Genomic DNA, 17,625 nt, shown 5'->3' with positions numbered 1-17,625 from the left:
CCCCGCTCGTATAGCCGGGAAACCGGAAGCGCTCCCGAGCCAGCAGCATCAGGATGCAGCCATGATAAGAAGGTGAAAGACTTTTAAAAGTCACCTAATTTTCTTTAACTTTTCAAGTAGAGGCTTTTAAAAGAATGTGACTCTATAGTACTGGTGCGAATTCCGAAATAAGAGCATGACATAGTTCGGCAAAGAATAAGCAAAAAGGAATCACAAAGAATGCCACACAAAAAATGGCTGACAGCTTCCTCCGGCGGCTTCTCGCGTGTAGGGAAATGCAGCCATAGGGGGCCTAACCTTAGATTTAGGTGTAATCGGTTTGCCTGCAGGAGAATTATCTTCAAAAGACTAAATTTAGCAGGTGTAAAAGCTGATTCTCGGACCTATGCAGTGAGAAGGTAGTGAGAAGGCATTGAGAGCCCCCCACGCACCAAATTCAGACACTAAGGTTGGCAGGCAAAATTGAGGCCAGCTGTGGTTCAAGTCCTCAGACCTTGGCGGCTCAGGAGAGCACAGGACTTGTTTTTTGCCTTTGAGGTACTAGGTATTGTACCTGTGGCCTCGCACATACTAAACCACACTCTACTACTGCACTACATCCCCAATCCTTTGTTCATGAATTTACTAAAAAGGAGTTGTGATGGTGGAAGAAGTTTTTCTAAATTATCAAGAACATTTTTTAAGCTAAAATGCTAGAGGAAAATGTAACTGTGGTCCATTTTATGCTTTAAGTATAGCCCTTGCCGCTCGGTCAAGGTAATTTATTTTTAAGATGGACATGTTTCTCTTCCTCTCTCTTCCCCTTCCCTAATTTCTCCCTTCTCCTCCGTAATCTTAGGAGAAACAGGATTACCTTTGTTCTCCATTCTAGGCAGCGTTATCCGTTCTTGAGCGCACAGATTCAGGGACAGTATTAGAATATCTAAAAAATGACCATCTTTATCCCCAGCCCTGAAAAAAAAATAATAATTAACATGGCCAAACTGAGGTTCTGATTTTCTGCTCCTCCCTCAGTTTTCCAGTTAATGAAAACTTCAATTTTTCAGCTGCTCAGACCAAAACCTTCACAGCCATCCTCCACCTGCTTCCTTTTTCATAGCCCACACTCAAGTGCATCTGCAAATCTTGTTGGCTCCACCTCCAAAATAGTTGCAGACTCTCAGTCTTTTACCACCTTGTCTCTATCATTCTTGTCTGAGCCCCATCATCTCACCTCTATTGTTGTAACAGCTCCTCACACTTCCTGCTCCCAATTCTCAACCCATATTTGTACAATTGAATTTGAGTTGACATTTATGAAAGAAAAGTGGTGCAGGACTGATCACACACACTAACACCTGAGATAAGAAGCGGATTTCTTGTCAGGAGCCTGACAAGTCTGTTCTGCACAAAGCGGAACAGCAGCAGCAAGTGATAGAGAGCTGCAGCAACTCCCCCATGAATGTTAGCTTCCAAAGGCTAGAATCATGGTTGTGGCACAATAAGCATCCCCTGATCTTGTGGAAGGCAAGTTTGTTTCTTAGGAACTGAGATGGGCAGTTTTCTGTCTCTCAGAAGAGGGAACAAGGAAACAGGCATGTCCCTTTATCTTCTCAAGGAGAGAACAGGGAAACCAGTATGTCCCCATCTCGGGGGCTGGTAAGTTGTCTCCTCTCTCCCAATGGGAGAACAGGGAGAGAACTGCACGGCACGTCTCCAGGCCAGAAGGTTTTTATCTCAGGCTAGTTTCTATTTCTTGAGAATAAGAACAGTATTCATAAGTGGGGGTGGAGGAAAGGAAGATGGTTGCAATTATGCTAACAATTTAGTCCATTGATTGGCAGCACATTAAGCTAGCTTGGCTTAGAAATGCGACTTTGACACAAAAGCAGACCAGATGGAACCCCATTACAGACCATGAAATGTCTGATCATAGGGTGTTGGATTTTGCAAAGTTCCCGTGTTAATGGGAAACCAGGACTTCAAAAGGGTGGAAACTGAACAGACGAAAGCTCCTGGAATAGAGGATTTAGCAGCTGAAATGCTGCTCAGTTTCTCTTGATCTTCTTTTGCCTGGGGTTTGAGGCAGGAAATTGTCTGACTTGGGAAAGTCAGGCATATTTCACAGTCTGTCTGGATTCATTTCAAGCTCCATTTCCTATATGCATGAGATCAAAGTCTCCAACATACTGCTCTCTTAAATGAAAAGCCTGCTGTAAACCTGACTTCCAAACAATCCAAGCAAGATCTTTCTCAAAATAAAATTTAAGGACTGGGGCTGCAGCTCAGTGGCAGAGCACTTGCCTAGCATGTGTGAGGCACTGGCTTATATCCTTAGCATCACATAAAAATAAACAAAATAAAGGCATGCTGTCTATCTACAAATAAAACAAAAAAAAACTTTAAAAATAAATAAAAATAAAATTTATAAAAGGGCTAGGGGTAACTGAGTATGGTGGCACATGACTGTGATTTCCATACAGGAGGCTGAGGCAGGAGGATCACAAGTTCATGGCTAGTCTCAGCAACTCAGTAAGGCCATAAGCAACTTAGCAAGACCCTGTCTCAAAATAAACAAATAAATAAATGGCAGGGCATGGTGGTGCATACCTGTAATCCCAGGAGTTTGGGAACTGAGGCAGAAGGATCAAGAGTTCAAAGCCAGCCTCAGCACTTCTTCAAGGCACTGAGAAATTCAGCAAGACCCTGACTCTAAATAAATAGAAAAAAGGGCTGGGGGTGTGGCTGAGTGGTCAAGAGCCCCTAGGTTCAATCCCCATTACCAAAAAACAAAATAAGGTAGGAATGTAGCTCAGTGATAAGAACACTGGATTCAAGCCTCAGTACCCCCCACTACACAGTGAAGTCAGGAAATAACAGTAGTTTACCTGTTTGTTTCACTTTTCTGAACATCATCTCACAAACTCCCACCCACCAACTTTATTGCAGTTTTATGTTACAAATCAGAACTAGAAGCATTCGAAGGGATCATCTGCTCTATGAATCTTAGGGCAAAATCTCCTTTTTCAGGGGTGCCAGGCATTGAACCCAGGGGCACTTAACCACTGAGCCACTTCACCAGCCCGTTGCTTAGGGCCTAGTTGCCAAGGCTGTTCTCAAAATTGTGGTCCTCCTGCCTCAGCCTTCCAAGTTGTTGGGATTACAGGCATGCACCACCACACCTGGCTCATAGAGCAAAGTCGAAACTGAAGCCCACTAGGTGTTAAAAGGGGCTATGTGATGGCAGACTGTTTCCTGACTGCATCTCTGTGTGGAGAGGTACACTGAGGCTTGAACCCAGTGCTCTATCACTGAGATACACTGCAAACCTTTTTTAAATTTTGAGACAGGGTATTGCTTAGACTGCCTAGAAGCCAAGTTCACAGGAGGCTTTTCATTTAAGAAAGTAGTATAGCCAGGTGTGGTGGCACACGCGTGTAATTCCAACAGTTTAGAAAGCTGAGGCAGGAGGATCACAAGTTTGAAGGCAGCTTCAGCGTTTAGTGAAGCCATGAGCAACTTAGTGAGACCTTGTCTTAAAATAAAGAAACTTTAAAAAGGCTGGGGATGTTGCTCAGGGGTTAAGCACTGGTAGGTTCAATGCTTCCCCCTCCCCCAAAAAAAAGTAGCATCCTAGAGAAGATTATGATGTCTTAATGGGTCTAGGTTCAACTCTCAGTTCTTCAACTTTCTAACTCTATCCTGAGAATTCACACAGCATCTTAGAGTCACAATTTCCTGATCTGCAAAGTGGTTGTAATAATATCTACCTGGGGCTAAAGATAGAGCTCAGTGTTTTCCTAGCATGCACGAAGCCTAGGGTTCAATCCCCAGCACAGAATGAACAAAAGAAAAAAAATCTACCTGTTAAATCCCTAGAGATGGGAACTAAATGATATGATATAATGGGTGTTAAGTACTTAATTGATGGTACATTTTCAACAATGTTTGTTTCTCATCTCTGTTTCCTTCTAGCTACAAGTGGAGTTGGCATATGTCTTAATAATATGAGTCAGAAGGGGAAGGTTCAAATGAACACAGCATTTTTTTTTTTCCTCGTCTGGATAACGATAATTCTCACAATGGTGTTTTGAAGGCACCACAAAATCTGGAAATGATTCTCCAATCGTCAAAGAAAGATTGCATTGTGTGGAATGAAACGGTTTACATTTGGGAAGAAATTTTGCCTCTACACAGTCCTCCTCACTTGAGAGCTGGGCCACCATGAATGAGTCCCTTATCTCTGTTTTCAGCTCCTCATCTACTAAACAGGAATGGTATTGTTTGCCTACTTATAGAACTGTTTGTGGGGTACAGGTTGTGAGACATCTTACAAATAATTGCACCCGGGAGATGCGAGATGTTGTTAAATGCATCCTTAACTGCTTTGCAGAACTTGTTTCCGGGACTCTGACTTCTCCCGGTGGACTGTGCATCACGGGGGCACGGGTCTGAGCTGTGTCCAAGACCTGGCGTGGAAAAACACCTGCTCAGTGACTCTCTTGGACGGAAGCGCTACTCTGATGTAAGGCCGCTGGATTGTAATTCTAACCCTGCGATCAACCCTGGGGTGACCAAACGAATCCCGGCGGAAGGAAACCTAATAGATATAGTAGTTCGTGCTAATATCTCCAAATTTTAAACATTTTTACTTTTTTCACATATTGAGACACGGTTTCGTTAAATTGTCAGGTTGGCCTCGAACTTGGCGACCTTCCTGCCTCAGTCTCCCCGGTAGCTGGGGCTTGTGCCACAGCGCATGGCAAACTTGAATGTTTTCCTTTTTCTACTTATATTATGTATTTTCTGGGAAGTTCTTTTTTTCCTCTCATTTAAACACGCCTATAGCTACACGTAGTGGGGCTTCTTGACTTTCCTTCGTGATTGGCTGCAGTTCACCTTTCCGTGATTGGCTACGACATCTGCCGCTTTCTTTTCCAGGTTACGACAGGGGAAATGGGGTGGGGGGAAGAGGGTCTTAAAAACCTCGCCAGTTTATTGGCTCCGGTAGGTACAGACGGCGGGGGCCCTAGGCTTTCAAATTTATGATTGGTTCTTATATCCGCCAGTCATGTTGCTGGAAATCCCGTCCAATTATCTTGCTCGTACTATGCCCTCTCTGCCCGATTGGCTGGGAGGTGCAGGTTGGAAGGATCCTCATTGGTCCAAGAGCTCCAGCTTGTGAACCCTCCCCTCGCCCGGTTGCCGTGGTTGCAGGCCCGGCCCGCCTGCTCGCTCGCTGACAGCGAGACTTAGGGCGGAGGGAACTGGGTCCGTTGGTCGGTCGGGAACGAGGCTCCAGCGGCCAGGCCCGTGCGGAGCCGTTACCATGGCAGCCGCCGCCGGGGGCGCGGACGACGGTCCGCGCTCGGGCCGCTCGAGCTCGGATGGCGAGTGCGCGGTGGCGCCGGAGCCGCTGACGGAAGCCGAGGGCCTCTTCTCCTTCGCCGACTTCGGGTCTGCACTGGGCGGCGGCGCGGGCCTCCCAGGCCTCCCGGGCCGGGCGTCCGACGGGGCCCAGTCCCCGCTGCGCTACCTCCACGTCCTGTGGCAGCAGGACGCGGAGCCGCGCGATGAGCTGCGCTGCAAGATCCCCGCCGGCCGGCTCAGGCGCGCCGCCAGGCCCCACCGCCGGCTCGGGCCCACCGGCAAGGAGGTGCACGGTGAGCGGCGCGAGCGGCCGGCTCTGCCCAGCCGCTCGTCGCGGGGGACCTGGAGCGAGTTACTGGCCCCTTAGAACCGACCTCCGACTCCCCATTCCCGGCAGTTTGGAGTCCTCCGACGGCTGGTTTAGAGCCCTTCGGTCTCCTTTGATAATAATTATTATAGCTGCTAAGGACTTTTTCTAAAAAAGTCTTCCTGCTCGGAGCCGGTCTCTCCAGACTCCCCGCACTTGATAATTCCTGAGAGGAGATTTTCCACGACTGCGGGTTTTATTAGTAGATAATAATACGGGATTCTGAGAATACTTTCATCATCAGAGAGAGGGGAGGCTAGAGCCTACAGCTAGGTTGTACCTGCTTGCTTAAGTGCACAGACCTGGATTGGACTCCTCTACCACACTCAGCCTTTTGGGCAAACTACAGGCCTTTCCAGCCTCGGTTTTCCATGTGTAAAATGGGTATAATACCTGCTTGACAGGAATGTTGCAAGAGCCAAGTAAGGTACCGAATGTATAGCTCTTATCCCGGCTTTGTTGTGTGCTAAACACTTGGGGTCACACATGATCATTTATTTATTTTTTGTAGCACTGGGAGGTGGAATCCAGCGCCTTGAGGCAGGCTGTCTACCACTGAGTACATCCCGGCTCCTAAATCCTATATTTTGTGTGTGTTTGGTGCTGGGGATTGAACCCAGGGCCTTGTGCATGTGAGACAAGCACTCTACCAACTGAGCTATATCCCCAGCCCTAAATCCTACATTTTTGACCCATGTATAGTGACCCTCTGACCATTTGACTTTCTTATCTTCATAATGAGATGTATTAGATCAGATAGACCTTCTTGACTGATTCTTTGTAATCCTCACTAGAACTCTTTGAGAAACAGAAATTGTGACCATTTTAGTGATGAGGATCAGAGAAATTTGTCTTCCTCCAGGTCACATAGAAAGTGCCTGTGCTGATATTAGAACCCAGGTCAATCACACTCAAAACTCCCACTCTCAGATGTCTACCATATTGTCTTCTACCTTTTCTGAATGACACTGAAACCAGGCCCTGAGAGTAATAATATCGATATTTAAGATCTCCTCAAATAAGCTATGATTAACCCATTTGTTGGTGTTATGAAAATTAAAGAAGTGCGGGACATGGTGGTGCACATCTGTAATCCCATTGACATGGAGCTGAGGCAAGAGAATTGCAAGTTCGAGGCCGGCCTTAGCAACTTAGCCAGGCCCTAACCAACCCAGTGAGACCCTGTCTTAAAATAAAAAATAGGGGCTGGGGTTGTGGCTCAGTGGTAGAGTGCTCGCCTAGCACGTGCAAGGCCCTGGGTTTGATCCTCAGCACCACATAAAATAAAATGAAGATTATCATGTCCAACTACAACTAAAAAATAAATATTTTAAAAATAAAATAAAAAATAAAAGGGGGCTGGGAATGTGGCCCAGTGGTTAAGTGCTTCTAGGTTCCATCCCTGGTACCAAAAAAAAAAAAGGAGCTATATATATTATGAGGTACTACATGGATGTAAGGATTTGTTATATCTGAGTTGCAATTTTTCGATTATTTCTCTGATGATGAAGGCATTGATTTCTATTAGCTCTAATATAGAAGTAGTATCATTAAAGGGGAGTATGTTTCCATTTGGGAATTACCAAATTTAGGTAAGTCATTGGGAATGACCTGTTTGGGGAGGGGAATAGAAGATGATTGGTGTAGTCAGTTCCCAAGAACTTCCATGTAAATCACCTCATTTTGCATTTGCAGCCATTTTGAGCTGCAGGGCAACTCACCCTTGTTTTGCAGATGATAGAATGAGGAAAGGCCATGGGGTGTTAACCAGCTCACTCAATGTCAAACCCAAAAGCCAGAATTGCTACACAAAGTGGCCTTTGCTGTTGCTGAGGTGCAGTTCAAGTTTCTCCTTGTTCCCCGTGTGGTGTTGTGTACCCTGGCACCTTTACTTCCCTTTTTTTTTTTTTTTTCTTTTTGTTACTAGGGATTGAACTCAGGGGGCCTTAACCACTGGGCCACACCCCCCAGCCTTTTTTATATTTTATTTAGAGATAGGGTCTTTCTGAGTTACTTAGGGTTTCACTAAATTGCTGAGGCTGGCTTTGAACTCGAGATCCTCCTGCCTTAGCCTCCTGAGCTTCTGGAATTACAGGCATGCGCCACTGTGCCCGCTGTTTCCTTTAGATACTGTGGTAGTTAAAGGATGAATTAAGAAGGAAAACTAGTAAGCCCTCCTTGTAAGTCATGACTTTTTTTTTAATGAGCATTTCTTATTCTCGTCACAGCTTTGAAGAGACTGAGGGACTCTGCCAATGCCAACGATGTGGAAACAGGTGAGTGTGTGCTGTGGGTCCAGCTCCAGGGACCTGTGGACTGCTAGGGAGGGGAAGGGCCAGGAATCAAAACCTGGGAAGACACCGCCAGTTGGCCGGTTATTCGTTCTCTGGCTTTGTAGTCATTTTGAAGAAAGTAAGACAGCTTAAGTTCTCACTCCCTTTGCTCCTTGTCACCTGGAACTGCCTGATCATGGCATCTTAACACCCTGTGGGTCCCCTGTTGCTGGGGACCACGTCTGCTTTTGCACCCAGCACAACTCTCAGCCAGAGCAGGATCTGTTTTGAACTTCAGGCTAATAGGAGTGAACTTACCTGCCAAGTGTCATCTGCCACCTTCAGCTGCTCCATAAGACTGTGGTCCTCAGATCAACTTGTGTGGTTGACAAGGCGTGGGCAAGGCCCTCACAGGACTCAGGGGACTGCTCTTCTGCATTCACTAGGTGGTGGCAGCAGCAGCAGCAGCGTGGAAGGCATTTAGACAGCTTCTAGGACAGAAGAAGTTAACTGTGTCCACTGGCTTAATTCTCCCTGTGAGTCAGGGGAAAGTGGTGCATTAGTTTTCTATCTGCTTTAACAGAGTACCCAAATTTAGTGGCTTAAGTCACATGAATGTATTTTCATGTAACTCCATAGGTCAGCAGTCCAACCCGGGTCTCACTGACCAGGCTAAAATCTGGTGCCAGCTGGGCTGTATCTCTTTCCAGAGGTTCTGGGGAGAACGTGTTTCCCTGCCTTTTCCAGCTCCTGGGGGCCTCTAAGGTCCTTGCTTTGAAGTCTCTTCTAATGTCTCCAGCTCCAGCTAAGAAGAGTCCTTCTAACCCTGCAGGTTCTCTGATGCTTGAAGCAGGGAAAGATTCTGATTTAAGGACTCACAGGTGATTAGATTAGACCTGGATAATCCAAGATAATCCCTGCATCTCAAGGTCCTCAGCCTTGGTCAAATATGCAAAGTCGTTTTGGACACCTAACATCTACAAATTCTAGGGATTATTAGAATGGGGCATCTTGGGGGACCATTATTCTGCACATCATTCTGCTTTGGTGGTAGGATGCTGTGGTCAGCAGCTCAACTGTGAGCACCGATGACGAACTGTGGGTCACAGGCACCCACTCACAGCAGGTGTGAGGGCAGGTGTTCCCCTACGGGCTTCAGACACTCCCCCTGCTTCTGGCACAGCAGTGATCGGCAGGTCTAGCAACTGGAGGGGTTTCAACTCTCTTCACTTTGGTCTTTTTTCCATGAACTTTAATATTTTGGAATATTCAAGCAGCAACCTAAGATAGTTCCTCAATGAAAAACAGTAACCATTGTGTTTTTAGTATCTCCAGTGTATGACCAGAGAATGTTTAATAACACTCACCTCCCACAGAAAGTTCAGTCCATCTTAAATCAGGTGGTTTGAGTACTTTGATAGAAATTCTGTAATTTTCCATTCAGAGCCTGTTAGATTTACCTGAAGGACTCAATGGTGTTTTTCACCATTACTTTTTTTTTTTCTCTTTGGTACCAGGGATTAAACCCAGGGGCACTCAACCACTGAGCCACATCCTCAGCCCCTACCCTTCTTTTTAGTTGTAGACAGACACAATACCACAATACCTTTATTTTATTTATTTATTTTTATGTGGTGCCGAGGATTGAACCTAGCGCCTCACATGTGCTAAGCAACCACCACTGAGCTACAATCCCAGCCCTTTTTTTTTGTTTTTTAATATTGTATTTAGAGACAGGGTCTTGCTAAGTTGCTTAGGGCCTTGCTAAATTGCTGAGACTTGATTTGAACTTGTGATCCTCCTGCCTCAGCCTCTGAGCTGGGATTACCATTTGCACCTCCGCGCCTGGCTTCACCATTATTTTCATGGCATTCATGGTGAGCATTTCTGTTCGTTCTGAACATGTTGGGTTTTATAAAATTTAACAATTATAATGAACATACAGTTTATATCCTGTTGTTATTGTGAAGTCATAAATGATTTTCTATGAGTTCCTGATCACTTAAAGTATGTTGAGGATGAAGATAACAGCTGCACTTAAAATGTTTCGGAAGTTATAAAAACATACAAGAAAAATATCCATACTGTTAGCAATGGATCTGATTGCTGTTCACTTTTTTTATAATTTTTCTTTTTTTTATATATATTTTGTTAGTTGTAGATGGACACACAATATCTTTATTTATTTTTATGTGGTGCTGAGGATCAAACCCAGTGCCTCACACACATACAAGGCAGATGCTTTACATAAGCTACAGCCCCAGCCCTGCTGTTCATTTTTTTTTTAAATATCTTTATTTTGCTTATTTATTTTTATGTGGTGCTGAGGATCGAACCCAGGGTCTCAAACGTGCGAGGTGAGTGCTTTACTGCAGAGCCACAACCCCAGCAGTGCGCACGTGCACGCACACACACACACCCTGTTCATTTTTGATGATGGCCAGGATTGTGGCTCAGGTAGAGCGCTTGCCTAGCACATGTGAGGCACTGGGTTCAATCCTCAGCACAACATAAAAATAAATAATAAAATACAGGTATTGTGTCCAACTACAACTAAAAAAATAAATAATAAATGAAAAATATTTTGTTGGTATCTGTCCAGTCCCTTTTTCTGTGCATAGAAATTTTCTTTTGGGGGGCTGAGGATGTGGCTCAAGTGGTAGCACACCTGCCTGGCATGCTCAAGGCACTGGGTTCGATCCTCAACACCACATAAAAATAAAATAAAGATATTGTGTCCACCTAAAACTAAAAAAAAAAAAAAAAAAAATTTTCTTTACGGGTTTAAATGGCTATGTACACTTTTTTGTAGCCCACATAATATTTTGTGTATTATAAACATAGTCTGTGTAACCATTTGTTTTATCAAAATGCAAATATCTCACCAGGTGTAGTCACACACACCTATAATCCCAGTACTTAGGAGGCTGAGGCAAGAGGGCTGCAAGTTCAGGGCCAGCCTCAGATATTTTAGCAAGGCCCTAAGCACTGTCTGGAGGGACCCTAGCACTGCTGTCTACCCCCTGGGGATTGGAGCTCAACTAACACTGCTGCTGTCCCCTTCCTCCCCACCCTGGTGGTGTCAGTGCAGCAGCTGCTGGAAGATGGCACCGATCCCTGTGCAGCTGACGACAAGGGCCGCACGGCTCTCCACTTTGCCTCCTGTAACGGCAATGACCAGATTGGTGAGTCCTGGGAGGGCCTGGGACTGGGCGGTGGGGGGAGCTGCCACCTGCACAGGGAGGCTACAGGGGGAACTGGACAGGAAGGAACCTGGCACCACAGTCCCCTGCCCCTTCACCTGTGGAACCAGCACTGCCAGATGGGGAAGGACCATGAGTGACTCTGAGGGAGGAGTCCGCTGGCGGGGACAGAGCCCTAGACAACTGGCAGCTTTCCTCAGGGAGGCAGCAGGACGGCTGTTTTTGGTTTTAAATGTGGCGCAGCTTCAAACAATGAACCGTGCCGTGTCCACCCCCGTGTCCAGTCATCAGCTGTCTCAGCTTCTGGCAGCCCCACACCCTGTCTAGACCCCACCGCGCTCTCACACCGTCTAGACCCCGTTCCCTGCCAACCGGGCTGGGCTGGGCTGCTTTTGAATTTCACATGAACAGAAGCACACAGCGGGCCCTCCTCTGGACACACCCTCAATCAAAGTTACATTGGGGCTTCATCCAGGCACAAATGTTGTGCGGGTCAGTAACTTGTCCTTTCTCGTTCTGGTTACTACCTGGCTGTGTGCTCTTCCCCAGTTCACCTGTTCTGTTGATGGACATGTGCATGGTTCCAGGTCTGGGCTATTGAGAATAAAGCTGCCGCAGACATTCTCGTACTTGCATTCGGTGGCTGTGAGTGTTTGACTCTGCAGGGTGCAAGCCCTGGAGAGGGAGTGGAAGCACCAGGGTGGACATACCAAACTTTTCCCTAAAGTGGACATCCCAGCCCCCCTCCCCCTCCTGCCAGCAGTGTCCCACATTGTCCCCCTCCCTTCTCATGCTTACTGCCAGTTCTTTTTAAATTTTAACAGCTTACAGTGGTTTAATTTGCATTTCCCTGCTGACCAGTAATGTCGAGCACCTCTTTATGTATTTACTGGCCATTTGTAGGTCCTCTCATGTGAAGCATCTGTTCAAGTATTTTTGTCTATTTTCTAAACAAGTTTAGACATTTTTATATGAAATTTTATTCTCAGCATTTTTTAAAAATGATATAATTTTATTTAAAAAATTTTAGGCATTCTTTCTATATTCTAGGTATGTATCCACTATTAGTGCCCTTCTCTCTGAGTTTACCTTTCCCTTCTATGGGTGGTATCTTTTTTGGGGGAATGGGTAGATATTAGGATTGAACCCAGGTGCTTTTTCACCAAGTTACATCCCTAGCACTTTTTACTGTTTATTTTGAGACAGGGTCTCCCTAAGTTGGAGAGGCTAGCCTTGAACTTGTAATCCTCCTGCCTCAGCCTCCCAAGCTTCTAGGAACACAAGCATGCACATAGCATATACCACTACCTACAGAGCTATATCTTCAGCCATGAGTGGTATCTTTTAATGAACACAAGTTCTTAATTTTAATGAATCTAGTTGATCAGTCTTTTGTTTTTTTATGTTTAGTATTTTTTTGATTTTTACAAAATCTTAGCCTATCCCAGGGTCATGAAGATATTCTCTGGTTTTCTTCTAGAAGCCGGGCTATTCCACCTCTCACAGTTAGGTCTATGGTACCTCTGGAATTAGTTTTTGTGTATGGTGTGAGGCTCAGTCCAGTGCTCCCACACAATGTCCTGGACCCAGTTGACCTTCCTGGGTATCCAGTAGGGTAACTAGCAAACCCTGGCAATTCCACAGGCACCCCTGAGGTGACCCGAGACTGTCAGGAGGGGATGTCATTCACTGAGCTCAGCATCCTCAGTTGGCCTATTTCTCACTGTGGCACCTGGTTAAGGGAAGAGAAGAAAATGACGTGGGCAGCCTTCTCTAGTAACTTCCTGACCCCTAAAAATAGCCCCCTTGCACCTGTGGGTGCTAAGGGGCCCTCCTGGGATCTTGAGTTCCCGGATCTGAGGGTCCTGCACGTGAACCCATTGAGTGGTGATAAAATGAATGAATGAAACAACATAGGGAACTGGGTTTGCAAATTCAGCATCCCGCACTGAGTGAGCCACAGCCAGCCGAGGGGACTGGTCCAGGGCGGGGAAGCCGCTGACAGCTCCCTGGGTTTTCCTGTTTCTAGTGCAGCTGCTCCTGGACCACGGGGCTGACCCCAACCAGCGAGATGGGCTGGGAAACACGCCGCTGCACCTGGGTAAGTCCTCAAGTGTCTTCAAGACACCTGTATTAAAATACATCCTACTGTCACATGTAACCAAGAAGAAGAACAATAAAGACCCTGTGTAGCACAGACAGGCTCCTGAGATGGTCTGGGGTCCTGCTGGCTCCCAGCATCAGGGGACAACCTGAGCGTCCAGGCCCCACTTCCCAGCAGCCTGTCTTCCGAAGAACATCGAGTCCCTCTGCAGTTGGCGATGCCCTTGGCAGAGCCCATGTAGCAGCCTTGACCTGCCAGCAGCACCTGTGGGAGTGTTGGGAGGCCTTGGCCTCGCTCTGGCCTTGCTGCTGACGTGTGGCTTGTGAGGCCTCCGTTTCCCCAGCCGCACAGGGAGGGAGGTGGGCTGGATTGCCGAGTGCTGCCCATCGGCTGCCCTGGGGACACCTTGTGGGAGCTACAGCTTGGCACAGGCTCACTTGAAGCCACAGCCCTGACCCCTGCACCCAGTGCTCCCGCTCTGACGTCTCTGTTCCTCCTCAGCGGCCTGCACCAACCATGTCCCTGTCATCACCACACTGCTACGAGGAGGTATGTGGTCCCCTCTCCTGCCCCTCCTCCCTCACTCTCACCCCCAGTGTGCTCACCTCTGCCTCTCCCCCCAGGAGCCCGTGTGGATGCCCTGGACCGAGCTGGCCGCACGCCCCTGCACCTGGCCAAGTCGAAGCTGAACATCCTGCAGGAGGGCCATTCCCAGTGCCTGGAGGCCGTGCGGCTGGAGGTGAAGCAGGTGAGCCTGGCCTCCTGTGCCCAGTCCAAGGCCCTGCGCAAGCCCTGGGCAAGGCCTTGCTCACCACAGACACCCTGCCTCTGGCCTCCGGGCTCCTGGACCATCTCGCGTTAGCCCCAGGAGGCTCCTGCTCTCCGGTGCCTTTGGCAGCAGAACCCAGGTCGGGGTGCCAGGTGGCTCAGCCGGCCCCCCTTTTCCAGATCATCCACATGCTGAGGGAGTACCTGGAGCGCCTGGGGCGGCACGAACAGCGGGAGCGGCTGGACGACCTCTGCAACCGCCTCCAGATGACGAGCACCAAAGAGCAGGTGAGCACCCTTAGGGGTCCAGCCCTCGTCCAGCGCTGCTCCAAGGCCGCCAGACCCTGGTATCAGAGAGAGGCTGTGCCTGTGGTCACAGCCTGCCATGCCCCTCCCAGCCTCGTCCCCTTCCTTTGAAGGTGCAATGGCTGGGATGTGTTCCCCAGCCATGCTCTTGGTGGCAGCCTGAGGCCACCTAGTGTCAAGGATCGAGCCCTTGGTAAATTGTTCCATAGTCAAGAGAAGCCTAGGTGCCCTGGGAGGAAAGACATGCCCAGGGCGGAGCCTGTGGTACCGGGAGGCCAGGGAGCCTGGCGCCTGGACCAGAGCCTGGGTCTCCTCCTACAGGTGGATGAAGTGACCGACCTCCTGGCCAGCTTCACCTCCCTCAGTTTGCAGATGCAGAACATGGAGAGGAGGTAGCGAGGGAGGCCCCCGCTTCCTGTTCTGCCACTGCCCCCCACCCCTCTGATCTCTCATTACAAAGAAAAGCCCGGTTTCTGGGACTTTGAGCTACACTTCTCTGGTGAGGATTTGCCCTCGCCCTCAGAGGCCAGGGGCAGAGATGTTCTCCCCACGACCTCAGAACTGCTCCCAACCACAGTCTCTGTCCCATCTCTGAGGGCCGGGACCACAGCCCCTAGCTGCTGCTCCAGCGCCCACGGCACCGGCCAGCTCTGCAGCCACACACACACACGCTGGCCCTTCGTGCTGTCCTGGTGGGCCTCACGCATCCCAGGGCCTCCCAGGGCCCTGTCTGGCCCCAAGGCGGAGCCTTCTCTATGCACCTTCCCAGCCTCGGGCTTGTTGCCATCAGCTGACTTGGGGCAGGCACCCTCAGGCACCCCCCGGCCAGGAGGCTCCACAGATGCCCTTGTCTGTCCCTGTACCTTTTTCTGGTGCTTAGGTTTAGGCTCATCCCAACTTACAAGGAGACAGTGCAGGGAGTTTTCTGGTTGGAACAGAGGGTTGGTGACATCCAACAAGGTTAGGAAGGACCTTGTCAAACCCAGAGCAAAAAAATCTCCACTCCTTGCCCCCTCGGTCACTGAAACACCAGGAAGGTAAGACGGTTCTGCAGCCTGGTTGTCCTAAGCTGATGGTAGCCCAAGGTGCCCAGGCCTCAGGTCAGGAGCCTGCGGACAGGTTTCATGGGTGCAATGAAGTCCAGGGTCTTTACCGAGAGCAGTGATCCCAGACCACCCAGGTGGGCCGGGTACCATCACAGAGACCCTTGTAAGAGGGAAGCAGGAGGTGAGAGCAAGCGGGTGTGCTGACGGAAGCAGGACTTTGAAGAGGGAAGGAGTCGAGAAGGAGTCACAAGCCAAGGAATGCAGGCCACCTCCAGAAGCCATGGACTCTCCCCCAGACTTCCAGAAGGATGGCGCTGCTGACACCTGGACTTTAATTCAGTGAGACTGATTTTAGATTCCAGCCTCCAGAACTATAAGAGAATAAATTTGCATTCTTTGCTCAGTGTGTGTGACTTGCTGCAGGGTCCCGACACCAGTGCTGTAGGCGGTAGCCAAGGCTCGGCAAACCCCAGAGGCCTTCATCCTCCAGGCCCCACCCCACTGTGGACAGGCGCAGGCAGGGCCCCTTGAGGCAGGGATGTGCTGTAAGGAAACCAAAGGCCTCTTGGCCTGCCCCCTCCAAGGAGGCATTTGGCCACAACTTCAGGTGATCAGGCCACAGCTCGTCTGGCCTGCCCACTTGCCCTCTTGCCAGATTAGAAGCCCTGACGACTTTCAGAGGCCCCAGCTTGGTGTGCTTCAGGTCTGAATTGAACTCTAGGACTCAGCTGCTCCTCAGACCCTGGAGGAAAGGGGGTGTGAGGTACTGGCCAAGCCCAGGGTTGCCCCCAGCAAGCTGTGGGAGAAGCCAAAGCCCATGTTGGCAAGGCCAGGGAGTCAGGGTGCTGCTGTCCCCAGCAGGGGAGGTGGGCGGGGGGAGGGGGAACACTAGGTTTCCATGGATCTCAGGCTGCTGCAAGCACAGTGAATCCAGGGGTCAAGTTGTGGTGGGAGTGGCCTTTCTCCCTTCTACATTCAGGTGACACTCTGCAGTGAGCTTGCCTTTTTCCAGGGGCTCCCCTTGGACCTTGGCCATGGCTCAGGGTGGGCAGGGCAAGAGGGAGTGGACCTCAGTCAGCGGGGCCCTTTCTTGGTCCCAGCTTCTCTAGGCCTCCTCCCCCCAGGCTGACCATTCCACAGAGTTGAAGCACAAAGGCCGCTGAACTTCGGGTGCAGGAGGTTCAGTTAGGGGGCCCTTAGGAAGGCACGAGCCCTCCTGTAGGCTGCGCAGACAGGCCTGAGACCAGTGACACCACCTTGTACCTGCAGAATCGCGTGTGCTAGGACCACGAGACTGCCCCAGGAGATTGGGCACATTCCTAGGACAGACTGACACAGGGAGTGACTGACCCCTCGAAGTCCTGGGCCCTGACAAGCCAGGCCCAGCAGGGACACCAGGGCAGACCTCCTGCTGCATCTTCCACCTGGAGCCCTAGGCAACACCTGTCATTGTCCCTCCCCTTCCAGCCACACGCCATGCAGAGGGTGACAGAGGGCCTGAGAAGTCAGTCAATAAACACTCAACAGCCAGCTGGCCAGCCTTGCCAGAAATATCCCAGCCAGGATATTTCCGATAACTTCAAATCTGTCTGAAAAACCAGCCAGATGAAGTCGGCTCCAGACACTGGAGTGAGTCAGAAAACACCCAAGTGGTCCCGAGTGCTGGGCAGGGCGGGCAGGAGAGCACGCGGCCTGGCGGAGGGTGTCCTCAGTTAGTTGGTTGCCAGCTGCCCTGCAGCTGCTGCCCTCATGGCAGTGGGTGGAGCAGAAAGGAGCTCCGCAGGAGCTGAGCCCCCTCTGGTGAAGACTGCCTCACCCCTAGGTCATCCGTGTGAGCCCTGTGTCCTAGCTGGCAGTGCTCTAGGTGGCCTTGCTGCCGCTTAGAGGGAAGCAGGTTTGCCAGGGTCACCCCACCAGGTTGCTGGAGCTAGAACCTGATCCACCCCGAAGTCCCCACTGTTTCCACCATGTTGGCCTCTAGAGCCCTGTCACACGCAGGGTGACATTTGCTCACATGCAGGGTGACATTTGTTGAGTTACTCTGTGCCCTTTATCCAAGCCCTTTGGTTTAGTATTTACAATAAGATGTTGTCACCATTTTATGTATCCTTCATCTTGGAAGAAAGAGAGAAAGGAACTGGCTTGAGGTCAGGCAGAGGTGCCTGGGCCAGGTTGAGCATTCTTTCTGCCAGGTTTCCAAATCCTAGGG

The 17,625-nt window shown here is 49.4% G+C and overlaps 1 protein-coding gene across 2 annotated transcripts; it reads left to right on the top strand.

Annotated features, from left to right (window-relative positions):
* Window positions 1-5,198: 5,198 nt before the first annotated feature.
* Ankrd54 (ankyrin repeat domain 54) lies at window positions 5,199-15,819 on the top strand. Of its 2 annotated transcripts, none has more exons than XM_076853305.2 (8): window positions 5,199-5,642; window positions 7,945-7,992; window positions 11,076-11,174; window positions 13,222-13,293; window positions 13,798-13,845; window positions 13,920-14,044; window positions 14,245-14,352; window positions 14,692-15,819. In XM_076853305.2, the coding sequence occupies exons 1-8, from the start codon at window positions 5,309-5,311 to the stop codon at window positions 14,764-14,766; spliced, it is 909 nt and encodes a 302-aa protein (XP_076709420.1). In that variant the 5' UTR covers window positions 5,199-5,308; the 3' UTR covers window positions 14,767-15,819. The 2 variants fall into 2 exon arrangements, with proteins under 2 accessions (XP_076709420.1, XP_076709421.1); XM_076853306.2 differs by having other exon boundaries at window positions 5,554-5,642; window positions 11,081-11,174.
* The last annotated feature ends 1,806 nt before the right edge of the window (window positions 15,820-17,625 follow it).

Source organism: Callospermophilus lateralis, chromosome 4, assembly GCF_048772815.1.
Source record: "Callospermophilus lateralis isolate mCalLat2 chromosome 4, mCalLat2.hap1, whole genome shotgun sequence".
Taxonomy (NCBI): domain Eukaryota; kingdom Metazoa; phylum Chordata; class Mammalia; order Rodentia; family Sciuridae; genus Callospermophilus; species Callospermophilus lateralis.
Note: the sequence above shows the minus strand (reverse complement) of the source record. Positions and strands in the feature narration are given on the sequence as shown.

Bases quoted from the DNA above. Each gene is read 5' to 3' on its own strand.
- Ankrd54 (XM_076853305.2), top strand. From the start codon at position 5,309: ATGGCAGCCGCCGCCGGGGGCGCGGACGACGGTCCGCGCTCGGGCCGC. The intron at 11,175-13,221 runs GTGAGTCCTGGG...TCCTGTTTCTAG, and splicing joins TAACGGCAATGACCAGATTG to TGCAGCTGCTCCTGGACCAC. The intron at 13,846-13,919 runs GTATGTGGTCCC...CTCTCCCCCCAG, and splicing joins CACCACACTGCTACGAGGAG to GAGCCCGTGTGGATGCCCTG.